At 49.8% G+C, this 16,874-nt stretch overlaps 8 protein-coding genes across 8 annotated transcripts; 5 read left to right on the forward strand and 3 right to left on the reverse strand.

Moving 5' to 3' along the window:
• Window positions 1–538: 538 nt before the first annotated feature.
• Window positions 539–1,141, reverse strand: CI109_101142 (uncharacterized protein; the record flags this gene model as incomplete). The annotated part of the gene is made up of 4 exons (XM_032002793.1): window positions 539–643; window positions 710–834; window positions 912–969; window positions 1,037–1,141. 4 exons carry the CDS (start codon window positions 1,139–1,141, stop codon window positions 539–541), a joined length of 393 nt encoding a protein of 130 aa, XP_031863132.1.
• A 500-nt stretch (window positions 1,142–1,641) lies between these two features.
• On the forward strand, window positions 1,642–3,216 carry CI109_101143 (uncharacterized protein; the record flags this gene model as incomplete). The annotated part of the gene is made up of 1 exon (XM_032002794.1): window positions 1,642–3,216. One exon carries the CDS (start codon window positions 1,642–1,644, stop codon window positions 3,214–3,216), a length of 1,575 nt encoding a protein of 524 aa, XP_031863133.1.
• A 399-nt stretch (window positions 3,217–3,615) lies between these two features.
• Window positions 3,616–5,046, forward strand: CI109_101144 (uncharacterized protein; the record flags this gene model as incomplete). Its single annotated transcript, XM_032002795.1, has 8 exons — window positions 3,616–3,688; window positions 3,786–3,950; window positions 4,031–4,098; window positions 4,169–4,193; window positions 4,263–4,282; window positions 4,365–4,511; window positions 4,600–4,829; window positions 4,890–5,046. 8 exons carry the CDS (start codon window positions 3,616–3,618, stop codon window positions 5,044–5,046), a joined length of 885 nt encoding a protein of 294 aa, XP_031863134.1.
• Window positions 5,047–6,440: 1,394 nt separating this feature from the next.
• Window positions 6,441–9,007, forward strand: CI109_101145 (uncharacterized protein; the record flags this gene model as incomplete). The annotated part of the gene is made up of 4 exons (XM_032002796.1): window positions 6,441–7,061; window positions 7,121–7,230; window positions 7,290–7,388; window positions 7,444–9,007. 4 exons carry the CDS (start codon window positions 6,441–6,443, stop codon window positions 9,005–9,007), a joined length of 2,394 nt encoding a protein of 797 aa, XP_031863135.1.
• Window positions 9,008–9,509: 502 nt separating this feature from the next.
• Window positions 9,510–12,496, forward strand: CI109_101146 (uncharacterized protein; the record flags this gene model as incomplete). The annotated part of the gene is made up of 5 exons (XM_032002797.1): window positions 9,510–10,945; window positions 11,008–11,084; window positions 11,140–11,171; window positions 11,235–11,638; window positions 11,701–12,496. 5 exons carry the CDS (start codon window positions 9,510–9,512, stop codon window positions 12,494–12,496), a joined length of 2,745 nt encoding a protein of 914 aa, XP_031863136.1.
• Window positions 12,497–12,839: 343 nt separating this feature from the next.
• On the reverse strand, window positions 12,840–14,199 carry CI109_101147 (uncharacterized protein; the record flags this gene model as incomplete). Its single annotated transcript, XM_032002798.1, has 7 exons — window positions 12,840–12,969; window positions 13,102–13,196; window positions 13,297–13,614; window positions 13,706–13,769; window positions 13,858–13,942; window positions 14,027–14,094; window positions 14,168–14,199. 7 exons carry the CDS (start codon window positions 14,197–14,199, stop codon window positions 12,840–12,842), a joined length of 792 nt encoding a protein of 263 aa, XP_031863137.1.
• Window positions 14,200–14,523: 324 nt separating this feature from the next.
• On the forward strand, window positions 14,524–15,329 carry CI109_101148 (uncharacterized protein; the record flags this gene model as incomplete). Its single annotated transcript, XM_032002799.1, has 4 exons — window positions 14,524–14,569; window positions 14,637–14,696; window positions 14,780–14,925; window positions 15,036–15,329. The coding sequence occupies 4 exons, from the start codon at window positions 14,524–14,526 to the stop codon at window positions 15,327–15,329; spliced, it is 546 nt and encodes a 181-aa protein (XP_031863138.1).
• A 379-nt stretch (window positions 15,330–15,708) lies between these two features.
• CI109_101149 (uncharacterized protein) lies at window positions 15,709–16,494 on the reverse strand (the record flags this gene model as incomplete). The annotated part of the gene is made up of 2 exons (XM_032002800.1): window positions 15,709–16,029; window positions 16,285–16,494. 2 exons carry the CDS (start codon window positions 16,492–16,494, stop codon window positions 15,709–15,711), a joined length of 531 nt encoding a protein of 176 aa, XP_031863139.1.
• Window positions 16,495–16,874: the final 380 nt, after the last annotated feature.

A 16,874-nucleotide genomic window follows, 5' to 3' on the forward strand; every position in this document is an offset into this window, starting at 1 on the left:
TATGATCTTTGGAGAAGACTGAACTCGCAGAACAGAATTCCAAATATCAATCTCGATATTGCTGTAGGCTAGGTTCTATATTTTCATGCTGTAGGTCTAATAAGTCCCGGTGCTCGGTGTGTTCGACGAAAAGAGATTGCTACACACCAGTGTCGATACGTGAGAGCGCAATTGCAAGTTGAGATATCACGATTTTGGTCGAGCAGATATGTCTCGACAAGGAATGGATGAGACTGAAACAGAACAGTCGGGTACAAGATACTTCTGTTGATGGGTAGTAATGTGCTTTCACCGACTTAAATCACAGTGATGGATGTGCGCGACAGGTTGTATAGCAAGTGGTGAGTGTGGCACACGTGGCAATTCGGCGTTTTAAGTGGGTGGCGGGGGTGGTCAACGCTCCGTTTTATCATTGCAAGCCCTTCACCACAAACTACCACGATGGATCCTTCAACCGTAGGACGCTTAAAGTCGATACGAGCATATGTTTGGAATAGCCATCCCAATGCACATGCAGTCTTGCTTCGTATATGCTGCATTAACCTTCCATTCGGAAGACTTCCTCCGCATTCAGCCACCACCCAGGTCCGCTCTCGGAGCCCGTAGCACCCTCGACGAAACTCTCTTGCATACCGTCCGTGAGCTAAAGATCCGATACAAGTCAGCCAACGGCGTTATACAATGCAAATGCGATAGAAGAGGTACTTACCGCCCACCATCGCTTGGTAGCTTCGTTCTCGCCTATTGAGTCCATATCCTTCTTGAAATCGTTACCGATGTATCGCATGTGCGCAATGAGGAGGTTGTGAGGGGCAAAGTAGTGGATTGAGTAGTCTGATTATCGAATAGCAAGACCGTCAGCGAAGCTCTTGGAGTTTGTTGTGCGCTAAGGGGAAAGGAGAGCAACCCACCAACAACGTGAGCCTTTCTCAGCGCTCCCAGGACCTCTGGCCAGACGGCCGCATGGACCTATGGGTAGCCTCCAGTCAGCTTCCATTCATGATGCATATAGTTGGAGTGTTATATTCGCGCTCACCTTCTTGTACTCGTCGAGTTGTTCCGGCTTAACTTTGACAACCTGACATATCCTCTTCCCTTCGTCTGTCTTGGGAAGTTGCGGGAACGGTAGGGAAGTGCTCATTGCTCTGGTTGCGACGCGAGGAGGTAAGGCAGTACTAATGGCACGAAGGTTTCTCAACATCTCAACTTGTACGAGATCTGGGATTCTTGACCTGTTGACAACGAAGATTGGACAGGAGGTGGAAGTCGACGCTTTGGCTAGACACCCGTGCTAGAGCTGTTTGTTCCCGGCCCGGAACACCTTTGCACCGACTATGGGGACCCCGCTTAAAGTGCGATTCACCACGTGGCAGTTCGGCAGATGCGTCTTCCTTCCACTTCGGCTTGCCAGATGATCTGCCGAGTGATCCGCGCGTCGATATTCGCCACTCAATCCTTACGGTGGAGGACGGTCTGTGCACAAAAGGGTTTCTTCTTTCTCCAGAACTTCACTTCATACTTCAATCACTTATCATGGCTACCTCCTACATCACTTGCTGATCCAAGTATCAGTCCATAACCACAACGATCAACCGTCTGGGAGAGGTATAAACCAGCTCCTTTCGGAGAGAGGCACCCAAAATGCCTCCCTTCACTTCCACCTCGATCACTACACTTGTCCGTAAAGTGGCAAGTGTAGCGAAACACATTCACCCACCAGCGAAAGCAACCATGTCACGTACCGCCCCTAACCGAACTATTAACACACTCCATCGAACGAGGAATGCCATACATCAACTCGCACATCAGACTTTCCCAAGTTTGGCGACTCCAGCGCACCAATTGCATAATTCGGGTCAATCACTCCGTGTCGGCGCTCGAGGTTTCGCTTCTCAACCTCCTATTGCGGCAACAAAGACTGCTCGTCGACTACTAGGACCGGTTGGTCGAGCTATCCAAGCCTCGGGCAAACGACCCAAGTGGACTCACGGTCCTTCTATCCCCGCCAATGTTGGTCTTGGATTAGCAAGGGGGTTTGCATCTGGTCCTGCGGCAGGTGTGCATGGCAAGGTTCCAATGGGTCTTCGAGCCTTTGCGAGCTTGCTCGATGATGACAACAACGGCAAACCACTCCCTCGACCTAGCAGGTACTCGCCTTACGCTCGCCCTTCGAGAACAAGGAGACACCGAAGAAGTCAATGCTCAGTCGACTCGAGCCTTATCAAGGACATGAAGCACTATTTCCCCCTTGTGGTCCCTCACCAGACCGAGGTGATCGTCACACTTCCTCCCCTTCCCGAGACTCTCATCACCCCTGGCTCCACTGCCGTACTCGCTCTCCCTCTGGCGCCATCTCTTGACGCCTTGCTCAACCCTACCCCCACCCTCTCATACTCCCAAACATCGATCGGTGTGCACATATTCGCTCGTCTGACTGACGGTCTCCTACCGATTCATTCGGCACTCTCACTACACGCTTCGACTCGCATTATCCCTCTGCTCACCAAGTTGGACGGATTAGGTGTTTTGGATTATCACCCCGCTTCGCCAAAAGTGAAGCTCGAAGTCGTCACCGACGCTGAGGGGCGACCAGATATCCTCCGACTGATCTTCGAGGATAGGTCAGTTGGGAATGTGCGCGAGTTGTTAGGCGAAAGCCTGAGAGAAACGGAGCAAGGACAGTGGTGGGCCTGGTACGAAGAGAAGAGAGGGTTGGAGTTGACACAGGGAGAAAGAAAAGAGATGATGGAGCAGTGGGGTTCCACCGACGAACAGCCCAGACAACCACTTCGAGAAAGTGTGGAAGAGCTTGTTTTCCCTACACTCGACATGTCGACGTATATCGATAGCGATGACTCGGCTTTGATTGATTCTATGTCCTCATCCGTCCCAACCTCATGGCCTACGAGCGGATCATCGACTCCATCCGAGCTGATCTCTCGAACCCCTTCATTGCCGTCCACTCCGTCCGAGGATGGTTCTCTGACTGAATCACTCCTATCTCGATTAGCCGAAAGCAACAGCGATATCATATGGTCGGTCTATCCTTCCGACTCGGACTCGGACGTCGAGTCAGCTATCGCCGTCAGCGAAGAGTGGGGTGAAGTCAGCAGTATCAGCGTTTTGGATGATAATGAGCAGGAGCAAAGCGAGAGTGTATTGGGACGATGGACAGGGTCAGGTGAGGGATTTGGGTTTTTGGCTCAGCCATGGTAGTCATTCATCTGGATGAATAGGGAATGCTTCTTATGTGTATGTATGATATGACAAGCATGTATTATGTGCTATTTCAGTATCTGCACTGCACATTATCTGCCATGCGTTTATGGGCGGCCCGGACAGCGTTCTTTGGTCGGTGACTGACCTCGGGTAATTCGGGGCCGAAAATCCCGGTCGTGAACTGGCGATCAAGTAGATCTCGTCTGATTTCCAACCAGGAATCAACCACTTGTACTCGCTACATTCTATACATCATCGCTGTTGTTCAACGGGGTACTCTGTACATCCACATATTTATCACTCCCTTACAAACTCAGCGGTTATACTTGCTTGCTTTTGAGTTTTATATCTCCACACGTTACAATCATCCCTTACCCAAACAAGAACACCGGAAAGATGTCGTCAGCTCCTATCCCCACTGTTACGCTGAACGATGGCATCAAGATCCCAAAGATCGGTTATGGACTAGGTGAGCCAACCCTTCTTGCACCAAACAGCTATCTCCGGGTTACAGACCAATCGGTCGTCGAGGGTGATCACTCACATTGTCCCCTTTCGCACCGCAGGCACTTCAAACAAAGGCAAAGATTGTAGACCGTACATCCAGTCCGCTCTCGAGACAGGCTACACCTATCTTGATTGCGCATATATGTATGGCAACAGTAACTACCTAGGAGACGTACTTGCCGAATGGAAGGGAAAGAGGGAAGACCTATTCGTCCTGCAGAAATGTGAGTAAACCTCACGCAAACGCACGAGGAGTCTCCGTTTGGCAATTTCACGATGTTGATGTCTTTGTACGGGCATTTAGGTGGAAAAGACGATGGATCGGCAGATGAGAAAGATCCGCGAAAGGTGTTGGTGCAGCTGCTGAAGGATGTAAGTAGGATTTTCCGCTTTGCAGATTTGGCAATGTTGAGGATGGCGTTGACGATACTCGTGCAATCAGATCAAACTCGACTATGTTGACCTTTGTGAGTTTGGGTATAGTAACATCGTGCATGTCTAGTGCTAAATGTTGCTCGAACTACTCCTCGGATCAGACCTCCTACATTCCCCTTTGGTACGTCCATTCCACTTCACATTGTTCTTTGCCTTCTCCACAGACCTAGCGCGCCGCAACTCCATACTGACTACTTGGACAGCTCTTCGACGACATTAACAAAGCCTGGGCGATCATGGAAGAGCTCAAGACGGAGGGTCTTGCCAAGTCTATTGGAGTCAGCAATTTCCGAGAACAGGACCTCCTCAAATTGAAGGAGACATGGAAAGTTGTTCCCAGCGTAAACCAAGTGAGTATCGAGCTCACTTTCATGTTTGGAGGATCCTCCCGTCGCTGTCAATATAACGGTGCGACGGTTAACGTTGGTTGACCTGCAGATTGAATTACACCCCTACAATGCCCATGCTCCCAACGTCGTTCGTCTGCTCGATCTCTGCAAAGAGAACGATATCACCATTCAGGCGTACAGCCCCATTGCTCCTCTCTTCAGATCGCCAGGTGGACCCGTCAATGAAGTGGTTGCGACTATTGCTCGTGATAAAGGTGTGGAGGATAGTCAGGTTTTGTTAGCTTGGGCAGCCCAACGAACCAACGGTGTAGTCGTCACGTGAGTCACCTATCCCAAAATCAGACACGATGCTGAGGTTGTGTGTGTTGGCCAACAAAGTACGTCGACAAACCGAGAAAGACAACAAATCCAGCTCGAGGCGATCACAAAGGTGTCACCGCTCAGTCAGGAAGAGGTCGATCAGATCAGCGAAGCTGGTAAAGGGAGATACTTCCGTTGGTTCCAGAAGGACGTTTGGGGAGAAGTAAAGCAGTAAGAGAGGGTGGGAAGCCCAGGCAGGTCTAGAACATCTCTGAACGGATCAGAAGGAATCAGTCGTCGTTGTACTGCTGCTCATACGCTTGAGTAGAAACGAAGAACCAGAAATAGAATATGACATACATCATCGCTATCAGATAATCCCTACTTGCCAGGATAATCGCCACAAATGAAACATAACCGCTTACGGACCACGCATTTCGAATTGCTTTGCATTTGTTATTTTTGGCAGCGGATTCAAATTGAGTTATATCTCCGGCGCCTAAAGCAGGTGTTTGTGTGGTTGTGTGCGGGGACGAGGACGAGGATCGGGTAATTTAAACCTTGGATAAGATGACCAGAAAGGGGAATTTAAATGATCAAATTTACGTGATCACATGGGAGACAGCAGGACCAGAGGCGTAGGGGGGGGCGAGATTGGATGCAGATGTCCATCACCTACCAACTTTACTCTCTTTCGGCATAATGATCTGATCTGGCAACGGGACCAGATTGTAATCATTCCCATTCAAACAGCGATGCACCAGAAGAGGGAAGTTGAACAAGTACAGCTGATCGTCGTCCTAATTACATACCCAGACAGGGGTAGTAGTAGTAGTGACGGTCCATGATGCATGTATCAGTGTATAGGCTCGGTCAGCCTTTACCCTTCCTTGCACTGACCGATCCTGTTATGCAGAGTGCCGCCACGCGAAACACACATACATCTAAACCGAAGTACTTGCGGGGAAAGGAAAGGAATGGAAAGGAAAGGATCAGATCAGCATTTCACTACCATTACGAAGTACGGAGTCTGAAAGGAGTACGCCGCTTCCCTTTGCTACATACAGTGCCCATCACTCCTGTTATCCCATTTTGAGCCCCTGTTCCTTTCCACTCCTCCCTTTTACTACAGGTCGGACGCATCGTATCGAATCGTTCTCTTTACAACACTTGTTATTATTGACAACAAATTGTTCCAGTCCCAATCCTAACCACCATATCTGGGGGTCATCGCTCTATTATCATCAACATTTGGTCTTATTACGGAAACGAACAAAGTATCAATCAAATCACAAGACAAAAAGCACAGCAGAGCAAAGTTCAGTCAGTCGAAAACGAACCGAGTTCATACAAATAACGGATGAGAGCGTTTCGCCGAGAGGAGAGACATTGGCTATAAATACACATTTTTCCACTATACATATACACCCACGACATTGTTATATCCCACACCACTTTTCGCACAGTTCCCCTTCCTCCCCTCATAGTCTGACTCACCATCATTATCAGTAACCATTCCTTTTCCACTCAATTATCGTTCGATAATACATATAACACTCAACATCAACGACAGACACAGACACAAACCCCACCCACGTTCGATCCTAGCAACAATCACTTCTGGATGAGATGATTAAAGCATCCCGGTTGGGTTGGAGGAGAGAAGGGATAGGAACATCCGCCACCGGTACATATACATCGACAGGGATGGGAGAAGAATGTGAGGCTGGACCATCAAGGATCCCGATGGGTAGTGAAAGGAAGAAGGAAGATGGAGATGAGCGGCGACATCTACGACACGTCGATTGTGGAGCGTGTCAACGGGAACGACAACAACAACGGAGACGACGGAACGCATCCTCATCCTCGTCCATGCATGGTGAATCCACTTCACGCTCGAAGACATCACTAGCATTCTTCCCGCTCGCATCAATAATATCACCATTCTTATTACCTTTCTTGCCAGTCGTTTCGGCCGTTCCCGCACCAGCCCCAACTTCCAATCGACCCAGTCTCCCCTCTTCCTCTCTCGATACATCCCCTTCCCCAACGACTTTAGTCCCCACCAACGTAGTCCGACTCGATAATAGGGGTGTGCACTACCTCACGTCCGTGGTCACCCCGAGCGTCTTACCAACAGCGGTCACCGAAGTGGATGAAACGAGATTGCCTTATCTTCTAACACAACATCCGGATGGGAAGTGGAGAAAAGCTGAAGGAGGATGGTTCTTGTATGGAAGAAGAATCGCCGTGAGTCATACATCCATCATCCCTCATACATGAGACTGACCACCACGAGTTGCCGCCAGTCACCCACAACAAATCCGGTCCTTGCCGATACTAACGAGAATGGAACCGATTCGACATCTATCGCTACATCGACTCCCACATATGCTGTCAAAGAAACGCTTCCGAATGGGTGAGTCAATTAACCATCATCTTCACGGAGATGACAGGCACTAACGTTCGGCATGGCAGTTGGGGATCATCATCCAATCGAACGAGTTTCTACAAAGTCCCCCTCATCGCTGTAGCCAGTGTACTCATGGCTCTGGCCATCGTTGCTTTCCTCATCTTGTGAGTTTCCACCGTCGTCAGCCTTCTGTTCGATTGCCTAATTTGTCCCATGCAGTATCGTTATACGGCGTAGAAAACGACATCGAAAGGCCAAACGGGCGAAAGAACGACTTCGACGTAAAGCTCTCGCAGCTGCAGGAATACGCGAGGATGATCTCAACGGATCTGTTGCCGACGCATTGTTCAAAGAGAAATTGGCAGAGTTGGAGCAACAACATTCATCGAAGAAGAGGAAGAGTGGCCAGTCAGGGATAGCGAAGACGAAAGTCAGAGGGTGGAATGCGAAGCTGAGGAAGAGGAAAGGGAAGAAAACGCAAGGGGAAGAGCAGGAACAAGGAGCGACAATTGCGGTGATCGAAGAAGAACAGGATGACGGGGATAAGGAAGTGGGTGGCGTGCTGTCTGCGTCGCCGGTCCCACTCACGCCGTCCGATGAGGAGGGTGGATCGTCGAGCACCCAAAGTCCTGAGATCAACGGAGCCGCGCATGTCTCGTCGGCTTCAACTCCGTCGGTTGAACAAGCGCAACCATCAAGCAATGTGGACCACCCGTCTGCTACATTAAACGCGATCTCCGCAACTCACCCAATTGGTTCCACTTCGTATTTCCCTCCAGCTTATCGACCTGCTTCGGTTCGATCTCTCGCAGGCGGTCAATCGCCCAATGCCGCTGCCTCCTCAGCCGGCCCATCTCGGCCTGCCATTCACATGGCGTCTGTCGGTGACAATAATGAGGAACCGGATCATATACTCAGTGGAGCGGAGAAAACCCAAGCCCCAGGATACTATCCCGCTCCGGCTACAGAGGATGGCGAGATTGCCTTGGCGATTGCATCGAGACGAGATGGAAAAGCGAGGGTGGTTGACCCACCTGAGGATGACGGAGAGGAGGATCGTGAGGCTCGGGCAAGGACAGCACACGTTGCGACGGATGACAAGAGGATTCTGGAACAATTGAGATTAGGAGCTTCCGCTCCGCCAGCCACGAGAACGGATGAGGGAGATAGACCGGACGGAGCCGAGCTAGGACATGCTTCTGCACCGGTCGTTCAGGTGGATGAGCAAGGCTTTGAGACTTTGGATGTGGATCCGTCTGGAGATACACCTCGACATACTCCGAGCTTAGGCGACGCTGCTTTCCCTCCGCCACCACCGAAGTTGGCAAATCGTCACTCTGGTCTGCCAATCGATATACCCTCATCTCCGGTCAATCACTCGATCATCGATGAAGCGCACTTGCTTCCTTCGGCACCACCAATTCTTGGCGATGTCCCTGCGCCATCGGCACCACCTGGCTTGGACGAAGAAGAGGAAACGGAGATTCCAAACGGGCATATGGCATCTGCTCCGCCTCTTGAGCTAGACCAGGAGAATGGCATGGAGGCGGCAGATGAAGGAGAGCAAACCTCAGCAGAACGACTCGACCATCCCAGTCCGTTAGAAGAGCATTCGGAGCAGAATCACGATTCGCTGGAGGCAGAGGGGGATGATGACGGTGCAGCAGACCACGAGGACAGACGAGATAGCGAGATGAGTCTGGGTCTCGGAATCGGTCCGAGTCTTACGACCGCCAATGGGAACGGGAATGGGGTCTTATATTTGCCTAGGTACGAACCGTAGTTCGAATTACATATCAGTAAACAAGGAATTTGTGGACAAACTGTCTATCATAGGTCTTATGAATAACGCAGATGTTGTATGAACGAAACATAGACAGAATAACATGTGTGCGCATTGCATTTTTGTCACCAGTACCGTACCGGATGGATATATACGGTCGTATGAAAGCGTTGACAGAGATATGTGAGCGTGACTAATTTTTGTTGATGTAAAGTGATGTGTGCCTGACTCTGATGTTCGCGGTTGCTGGTTGAAAGAACAGATACTCAACTTGACTTTACACCTCATTTACTGTCTAACCTATTCTAATTCGTACCGCAACTAAAAAGTCAGCAGAAGCTTATCGTTCCACGAAGTGCGGCTGGAGTTGCGACGAGCTATGATCTCTTTGTCGTGAGGAGCCCGTCCCACTCAAACCGGCACGCCGACACGACAATCATCTCAACGGACCGAAGACAACCAGTACTTCTTCCCTCCTCTTTCTCTACCTGCTTACGATACGATGGAAGGTCGTATCTCGCAATATGCTCAACCGAATTCTTCTCCTCAATCGATCTTCTTCCAATCGCAACCTGGTGCCGCAGTCGGTAGGAGGAGTACGGTGGTCAGTGCTAGAGTGGATGTGAGAAAGGGTAAGGTCGTAAGACCAATGTCGAGGACACCCAGTTTTCAAGATCAGTCAACCTCAGTAGCAAAAGAACTGACTTACCAAGGAGAACAGAATGATAAGGGGAAGACGAAGGAAGTAGGATCTTCTTCACAGGTTACGAACAGTACTCGTGGGGTAAAAAAGAACGATAAGGGAGATACCGAGATTAAGAGTAGGAAAGGAAAGGAGAAGGAGACTACGCGGAACAACTCGTCCGAGTCATTCTTCAACGGGTTGAACAAGACGAAGAACGATCTCAATGCAGTTTGCAACAAACTCACCGCGGCAAAGAACAAAAATTCGAACGGAGGAGGAGACGGTGGTACGGCAAAGGGGTCCAAAGGTGACAAGTCGGCGTCTTCAAGCGCTCTTGACAAGGAAACATCGGTGCTCGCTAGGCCGCCAAAAGGAGTTCCTGCCAACGCGAGAAAGAAACTACCTCCTACCTCGTCTAAGATCCCTGCTCTGCAACAGGCCACACCTACTGGTGGACCTAGCAAGGCGAGAAAGAAGAAAGCGCAAGAGAAGAGAATTCCTGTATCATCTGGATCGACACAGCGTACTCCCAAACTCCCCTACTCTAGTAGCGATACCGAGTCAAGCTCCGATGATGATGACGATGACAGTGACCGCTCCGTATCAGCAGACGAATTGGAGCTAGGATCTACACCGCCTGATCACAAACATTCCAACTATGTCGATAGGGGTTCCCTTCCACCTTCCTCCCCCCCTATAAGATCACAATCGCATCGAACTCGCCGCGCAAAGGGGAAGAACAAGATGCCCAATGAGACAATAGATGTTCGATCAAGTAGTCCTCTGACCGAACCGTCCACGAGTCAGAATGCGAGAATGTTGGGCAAGGGAGTCCTGATCCCCGCATCAGAGGAGGATTTGCTGACTCCCAGAGCGGAGAGGAGAACGAAGGGAATCAAGAGGTCAAGTGAAGATATGGGCACCGACTCGGGGGAAGAACGTACTGTCAAGAAGGGGAAGAAGAGGGAGAAAACGAAAACGAACGTCCCAAAGTACATGAAAGTATACGATAATGATGACGATGACAATACCCCACGACCAGTACCGACCGCCAAGCCAAAACTGAATCGTGCAAACCAACCAAAGGCGAAAAACCCACCCCTGACTCTTAGTCAACAACGACGTCGTGTCATCGAGAGTGGAAGCGAGACGGACGAAACTCCAAGTGAACAGCAAGGCCATTCGTTCTTCCAACAGCTGGGGAAGCTATCCTCAGATAGGGATGAAGTCGATTACGGTGTACTTGATGAAAGGTGAGTGGTCAGAGCGTCATCGTCCCCATATAGCCAAGACTGACGTTGTTACATGGTCACAGTGCGGATCTTACAGCTGTATTGGAAGAAGGGTTTGATGAGGAAGACGAGTTGAGTTCAGAGGACAAGGCTTACCTGGGTGAGTGGTGTGTGAGGAATGGTGGCGTCAACGCTGACCCCGTACATGCCACTAGCCCCCTTCAAGAACACGGATGATCTTTGTCCGGTACGTGCGGCTCTTGGAGGTAGCAGGTGAACGTATCCAACTAACATAGCTTTCTTATCGCAGTATTGTGCTCAACCTCTGCCCCTCAAGCCAAGCGCTCATCTGAAGCGACTACAATCGAAACTCGAATCGATGTCAAAAGCTCGACCGACCGACGAAAACCCGAATGCGAGACAACTGTCATGGCAACAGACCATCAACTTCTGTACACTTCACCAAGCGGAAGCGACAATTATACCGCTAGGCGTCAGGGACGGGTATCCGCAGAATATCGACTTCATGAATCTCCATGATCGATTGAGACGAGACTGGGTTGGGAAAGAGCTGGAAGGCATCATAGAGGAGCCAACTCGATCAAGATTGTTCAAGGAGGTGAAGGATGAGGTGGAGAGCGTGGGGAGGATGCGTTGGGGAGGAATCGGCCATCAATCGAAAGAGGAAAGACTGGCAGCGGTCAAGACGGGATAGTGAGTAGTTCAGACAAATCCGAACGGCTGAAGAAGGCGCTGATGGTCAAATCTGTGATCAGTTATGGTGAACTAGGCCGAATCGTGTTGACAGATAATTTCCAACGATTCCGTTCTCGTGGTTGGCTCGAACCGACCATCCCTCCAGCCAAATCATCATCGAGCCATACACCGAGCGCCATCCATCCTCTCACCGCTAACGATTTCATCACTACCATCCTCGTTCCTGAAGCTTCGATCTTGCTCATCATGGCTGATCGAGGTGCGGCCTCCTTCACAGAAGAAAGGTATACGGATGCAGCGGAAATAAGAGCGAAGAGTGCGAAATATGGTGACTGGAGATTCAGAGCGGATGATGAGGCTTCCCAAGCCGTCTTGGAAGAGATAAGACGTCGTGCCTTCCGGGAAGACGAGGAGGAAGACAAGGAGAAGATGGGGAGGAGGAAGAAGAAGAAGGAAAGAAAGGTGCACGAGGTGGAAGATGATGATGAAGGGGAGAAGGAGAATCGGCGACCTTTCGATTCTTCGCCACCACCATCACCATTGGTCAGCAAGAAAAGCCTACAACAAGCGTCTGTGACAGGGTCGAGCGAATCGATCATCTTGCTCAACTCGTCTCCTGTTCCTGGAACGCCTACCAAGCCAAAGCGTAAAGTTAAGAAATCAAAATCGAAGAGCGATGGCCCGCATCGTTCGTCGTCAATCTCGATCGTCAACGAAGTCCTCAAGGACAAGCATGAGAGGGAATCAAGATCGGAGGGCGATGATCGTCCACCAATGAGCTCTCAAACATCGGCAACTTCGTATGGCGATACGTGGAATGATGAACAATGGCAACAAGCTGTCGATGTTCTGTAGCAGGTCTTGAGTACTCAACGGGTGTCCATCAAGGTCGACTGTGAAGAGTTGTAGATTTGTGTTACTTTGGTATTCGTCGTGTAGAAGTTTCACATGTTGTATGTTGCTATTGTCACAAGTATACTAAAAGAACGTCATTTGTATTCAATCAGGTTCACATAGCAAACAATGTCACTCATAATGAACATTCTCGACAGCGTCCAGTACAGTTGTGTGTCATGATTTATTCTATGCATGTCCGCAATCTACTGCCCACCTCATGACCTTTCTCGGTAATGGATCTCGACATATTTCCAACTCGAGCGAGACTGGCCAAGGGAGTTGATGTTGTTGCCCATAGTGATTATCGCCCTCGTCGCTTCTTGCCTCCTGCTGGGGTACCTGATCGGTTTGGTGTTCCACCTGTTGTCGGTGCAGGTGCAACAGGCTTGATAGGGGCATCTTCAGTCGTGCCTGCGAGCATGTTCGATAGTCTACCAGAGAGACAGAGTATTACGAGTAAGCTTGACTGTTACTGTCACAGGGATACCAGAAGTGCACATTGAAAGACCTCGAGTCGTGGTTGTAACGGGATGCGGGTGGTGACTATAGATGGAAATACGTACGATCCTGTCCAATCCATATTTTGAGCACCCATGACCTTTTTCCTAGCTTCTGCTGCTTCTTTAGCAATCTCCGGATCCATGTCTTGCATCGTTGCCTGAAGAGAAGAAACAAGCAACATAAGTTTCAAAAAACCAGAGTATAGTGGTTGGGCGAAGTGATCCAGCTGAATGGGTGCTGTATTTACTTTCACTCACGATCAATTTGGGCATACCAAACATCATAATACCACTGAAAAGCATCATCAAAACCATCGGGTTCTTCAACATGCCCAAAACGTTCATACCGCCTTTTGGCGTGAACCAATTATCTTTCCCCAGCGGAGCGAGTACGAGCGGATGGGGTAAAGATGCAGTAGTCGGTGGAAGGGGTTGACGAGATGGGTGGAACGCCTGGACGTGGATTTGGTGGGTTGGTTCAACGGGTGAGATGGGGATAGAAAGGTCGTCAGAGGGTGATGAGGGAGTGACGAGGGATGATGGAGACGAGGTCTCGGGAGTGATGGTGATCAGGAGCTGTGAGTATGATTTGTGTCAGCATAGCTATGAGCTTCAGAATGCCTCTACCGTCACGTCGGAGACAGAGGATATAACGGTCGTCACGTACAGGCTGGAAGGTATAGCCTGGAACGAGCGCTTCAAGTATATGTTCGCCTTCATCGACGTGGTGCCTGCGGGTTTAGATCCACTCATATCAGCACCACACTTCTCCATGAGACGGAACAAGTAGCTTGATCACGAGTTGAATACTTCACGTACACTTCAAACGACCCATCGTGCTTGATCCATACTCTGGTAGAACCATAATCGAGCGATACCTGACTTGAGGGCGGTAGAGCAGCACCTATCCAGAGCGGAAGACGTGGTTAGCAGATAATCGAGCGGTCACCACATTGAAGCCAAGTGCATGATCGTAGCCAGTACGTACGAGGGAAGAGCTCTGAGAAAGCGATTTGACCAGATATCGTCACAGCGGAAATGAACGGCAAGAGCGAACTACATTGAACGCGAAGACGTCAGCTAGAAGTAAATAATGAAGAGCGAGTGAAGGACAGCACGTCACACGTACAGGATCGCAAGGAGAGTTGTAGAGACTCGCATCTTGTCGAGAAACCGGGTCGGCAAGCAGAGATGAGTTGACAAACACTTGACGAAGGATGGTAAAATGAAGGAAGCAATAGAGGAGATAGATGGAAATGTGTTAACTGATTACTGACACGCTTGTCTCGTTCGCTCGGTGTCAATCAATATCCGACCGAATCCAGGTCCGCTGTTGTATTTCAACATTCTTGATCATCATCATCAGACAATCGCAACAACATAGATTCATATCCAGTTCATCAAAGAGACTTGATATCAAATTGAAAGTTAGAGCAGCTTGTGTATATATTCATATCCACTCGCATGCGCATACAAGTTGATCCGATGACACAAAAACACCTATTCGCGGCGTTCGACGTTTCTCGACAAGGTGATTACATGACCCATCGTCACTGACTTGCCCGTTCCTGACTGACACTCAACTCCGACCAACGCAGTGTTCTACAGAAGCCCTATTTCGATCGGGATCGTCAATCTCAAACCACTGCTACCAGGTCGTTCGTCTTGTCTTCTTCTCACTTCTTGACTGAGCCAATCGCCCTATACTGACTTTCGATCTTATGTTTTTGGCTTTGATTAGACGTGCTGATCATACCGAGACGAGTGGTACCACGCTTAGCGGACTTGGAACCGAGAGAAGTGACGGATCTGTTTCTGGCCGTACAGCATGTTGGGAAAGTATTGGAGGAAGTGTATAAAGCTCAAGCTTTGACAGTATCGTTACAGGTGAGCTTGCTTTGGGCTTATGTCTGGGAGACTTGGGGACAAGGTACTAATTCTCAATATCGTCTTCTTTCACTCTATCTTGTCTTGGTTGTGTCTACTCAACTACTCAGGACGGAGCGGTAGCTGGCCAATCTGTCCCACACGTTCATATCCATCTCATACCTCGTCATCCTACCGACTATTCCGGGAACAACGATGAGATTTACCCTGCTCTCGAACGATCAGAAGCAGCACTGAATTCGGATCTGAAAGGTGCGGGCATACCGCAGGTTAGTGGAAATGGGAATGGCAATGGCAGTGCGGATGGAGGGATGAAAGTGCCAAAGGATGAGGATAGAAGACCGAGGACGATTGAGGAGATGGAGGAAGAAGCAGAGTGGTTGAGCGGGTTCTTCACATCGTGATTGGCAGCTGTGTGAGAGTATGAGACCCACACAAGTCGCAGCCGAATAGAACAAAGCGCTTCATTGGCGGCTGGCCAGTGGCGGCAGAGGACGACGTATGACGATACGCAACGCTCAGCGAGAGGGAATTCTACGTAATAGATCACTAGATAGATGGAGCGGCTTAGTTGCTATACACAAACGACACGATGAACAATAGAGGGGATTACATCTCATAAGCCAACCCGAGCTACCATCACTACGCGTATCTGATACAATACAACGTTATCTTACAACTGTATCACAAGTGCGAGCGTATCTTGTCAATCGTGTTGCTCGTGCGCCTCCCACATCCTGACCTGGCACCCACATGGTCACTCCCCGTCAAACCCGTGCCCGCTCAGACTCTCCCATCCAACAATACCGCTACGAGGTTCAACCCCCACGCAATCGCATAGAGCGGGATTCTTAAAGCATGTCTCTTCTCCCAACCTTGTACCAATTCCCTCCCCTCACTTCTCCTCACTTCCACGCCGGCCTTTGTCAATTCCTTCAATCGCGAGTTAATGGGAAGTAAACCGACCAAGAACGTAGTGGGAACGATGGAGATTGAGAATATGCCAGAAAGGAGGGCGAGTCGACGGATGTTGGGCGAAGGGTGGAGGTAGGAGGTGGTGAAAGAGAGGAGGGAGTTGAGAACGGAGGTGGAGACGATCCATTTCTGGGTCAGAGGAGCGTGTCAGCTTGAATAGAGCACGATATTTTGATAGACAAACAGATGACTCTCGAAGGTGAAGTCTGTTGTTGGGTGTTTTTGGAACGACCATGGCAATCTCGCCAAGCGTGGGAAGTAAAACCCTCACTCCTGCCTCGGGCGTTGATATCCCACCCCGCTCAGACCAACAGCCAGACGGGAGAATCGTAATAGGAGGGAGGAAGAAACGCTAACACCGAAGAGCGACAGACGCCCACTCACAGCTGCTGAATCGAAATACGAGTTCCAGAGCATCACCCTCTCTTTCTCGCCCAACTCGAGTTTCCCAAATCTGCCATTCAATAATGGGATGATACCCCTCTGCGCTTCGGCGATGTTCGCAAAGAATACGTAGGCGGTACCGATCCCGCCCAAGGCGAGGGTGATACTGGGTGCAGGTAGGGAGAGTAGTCTCGAACGGATGAGCGACATGGCTGTCTGTTATTGTAGAAGGTCTGTTGGATAATCACCAAATAAGATGAGATCTTAACTGACTAGCGAGCGAATGAGTGGACCTGCTGGAATGTGGATGGGTTATATGAATATAACAAGCCTGTCACATTTGTCCCGCTATATATACAGTACGCCTTGGTTCCCATCACTCCCCATAAACAACGAAGATGCCGCTGTCGCTTTCATCACAATATCGGCAAATGACCGAAGACGTTCTACATTCGGTTACGTCACGGGCCACAACGGTTATCATCTCTCCCGGCGGTTATCTTCAGAGATCCCCGAACATCGCACTCGCAAACAGCATTGGGCGCTAATTGCAACGTGACGGCATGTGATTCATATCCATTGCGAATTCC

The sequence above is a fragment of the Kwoniella shandongensis genome, chromosome 2 (genome assembly GCF_008629635.2).
Source record: "Kwoniella shandongensis chromosome 2, complete sequence".
Lineage (NCBI taxonomy): Eukaryota > Fungi > Basidiomycota > Tremellomycetes > Tremellales > Cryptococcaceae > Kwoniella > Kwoniella shandongensis.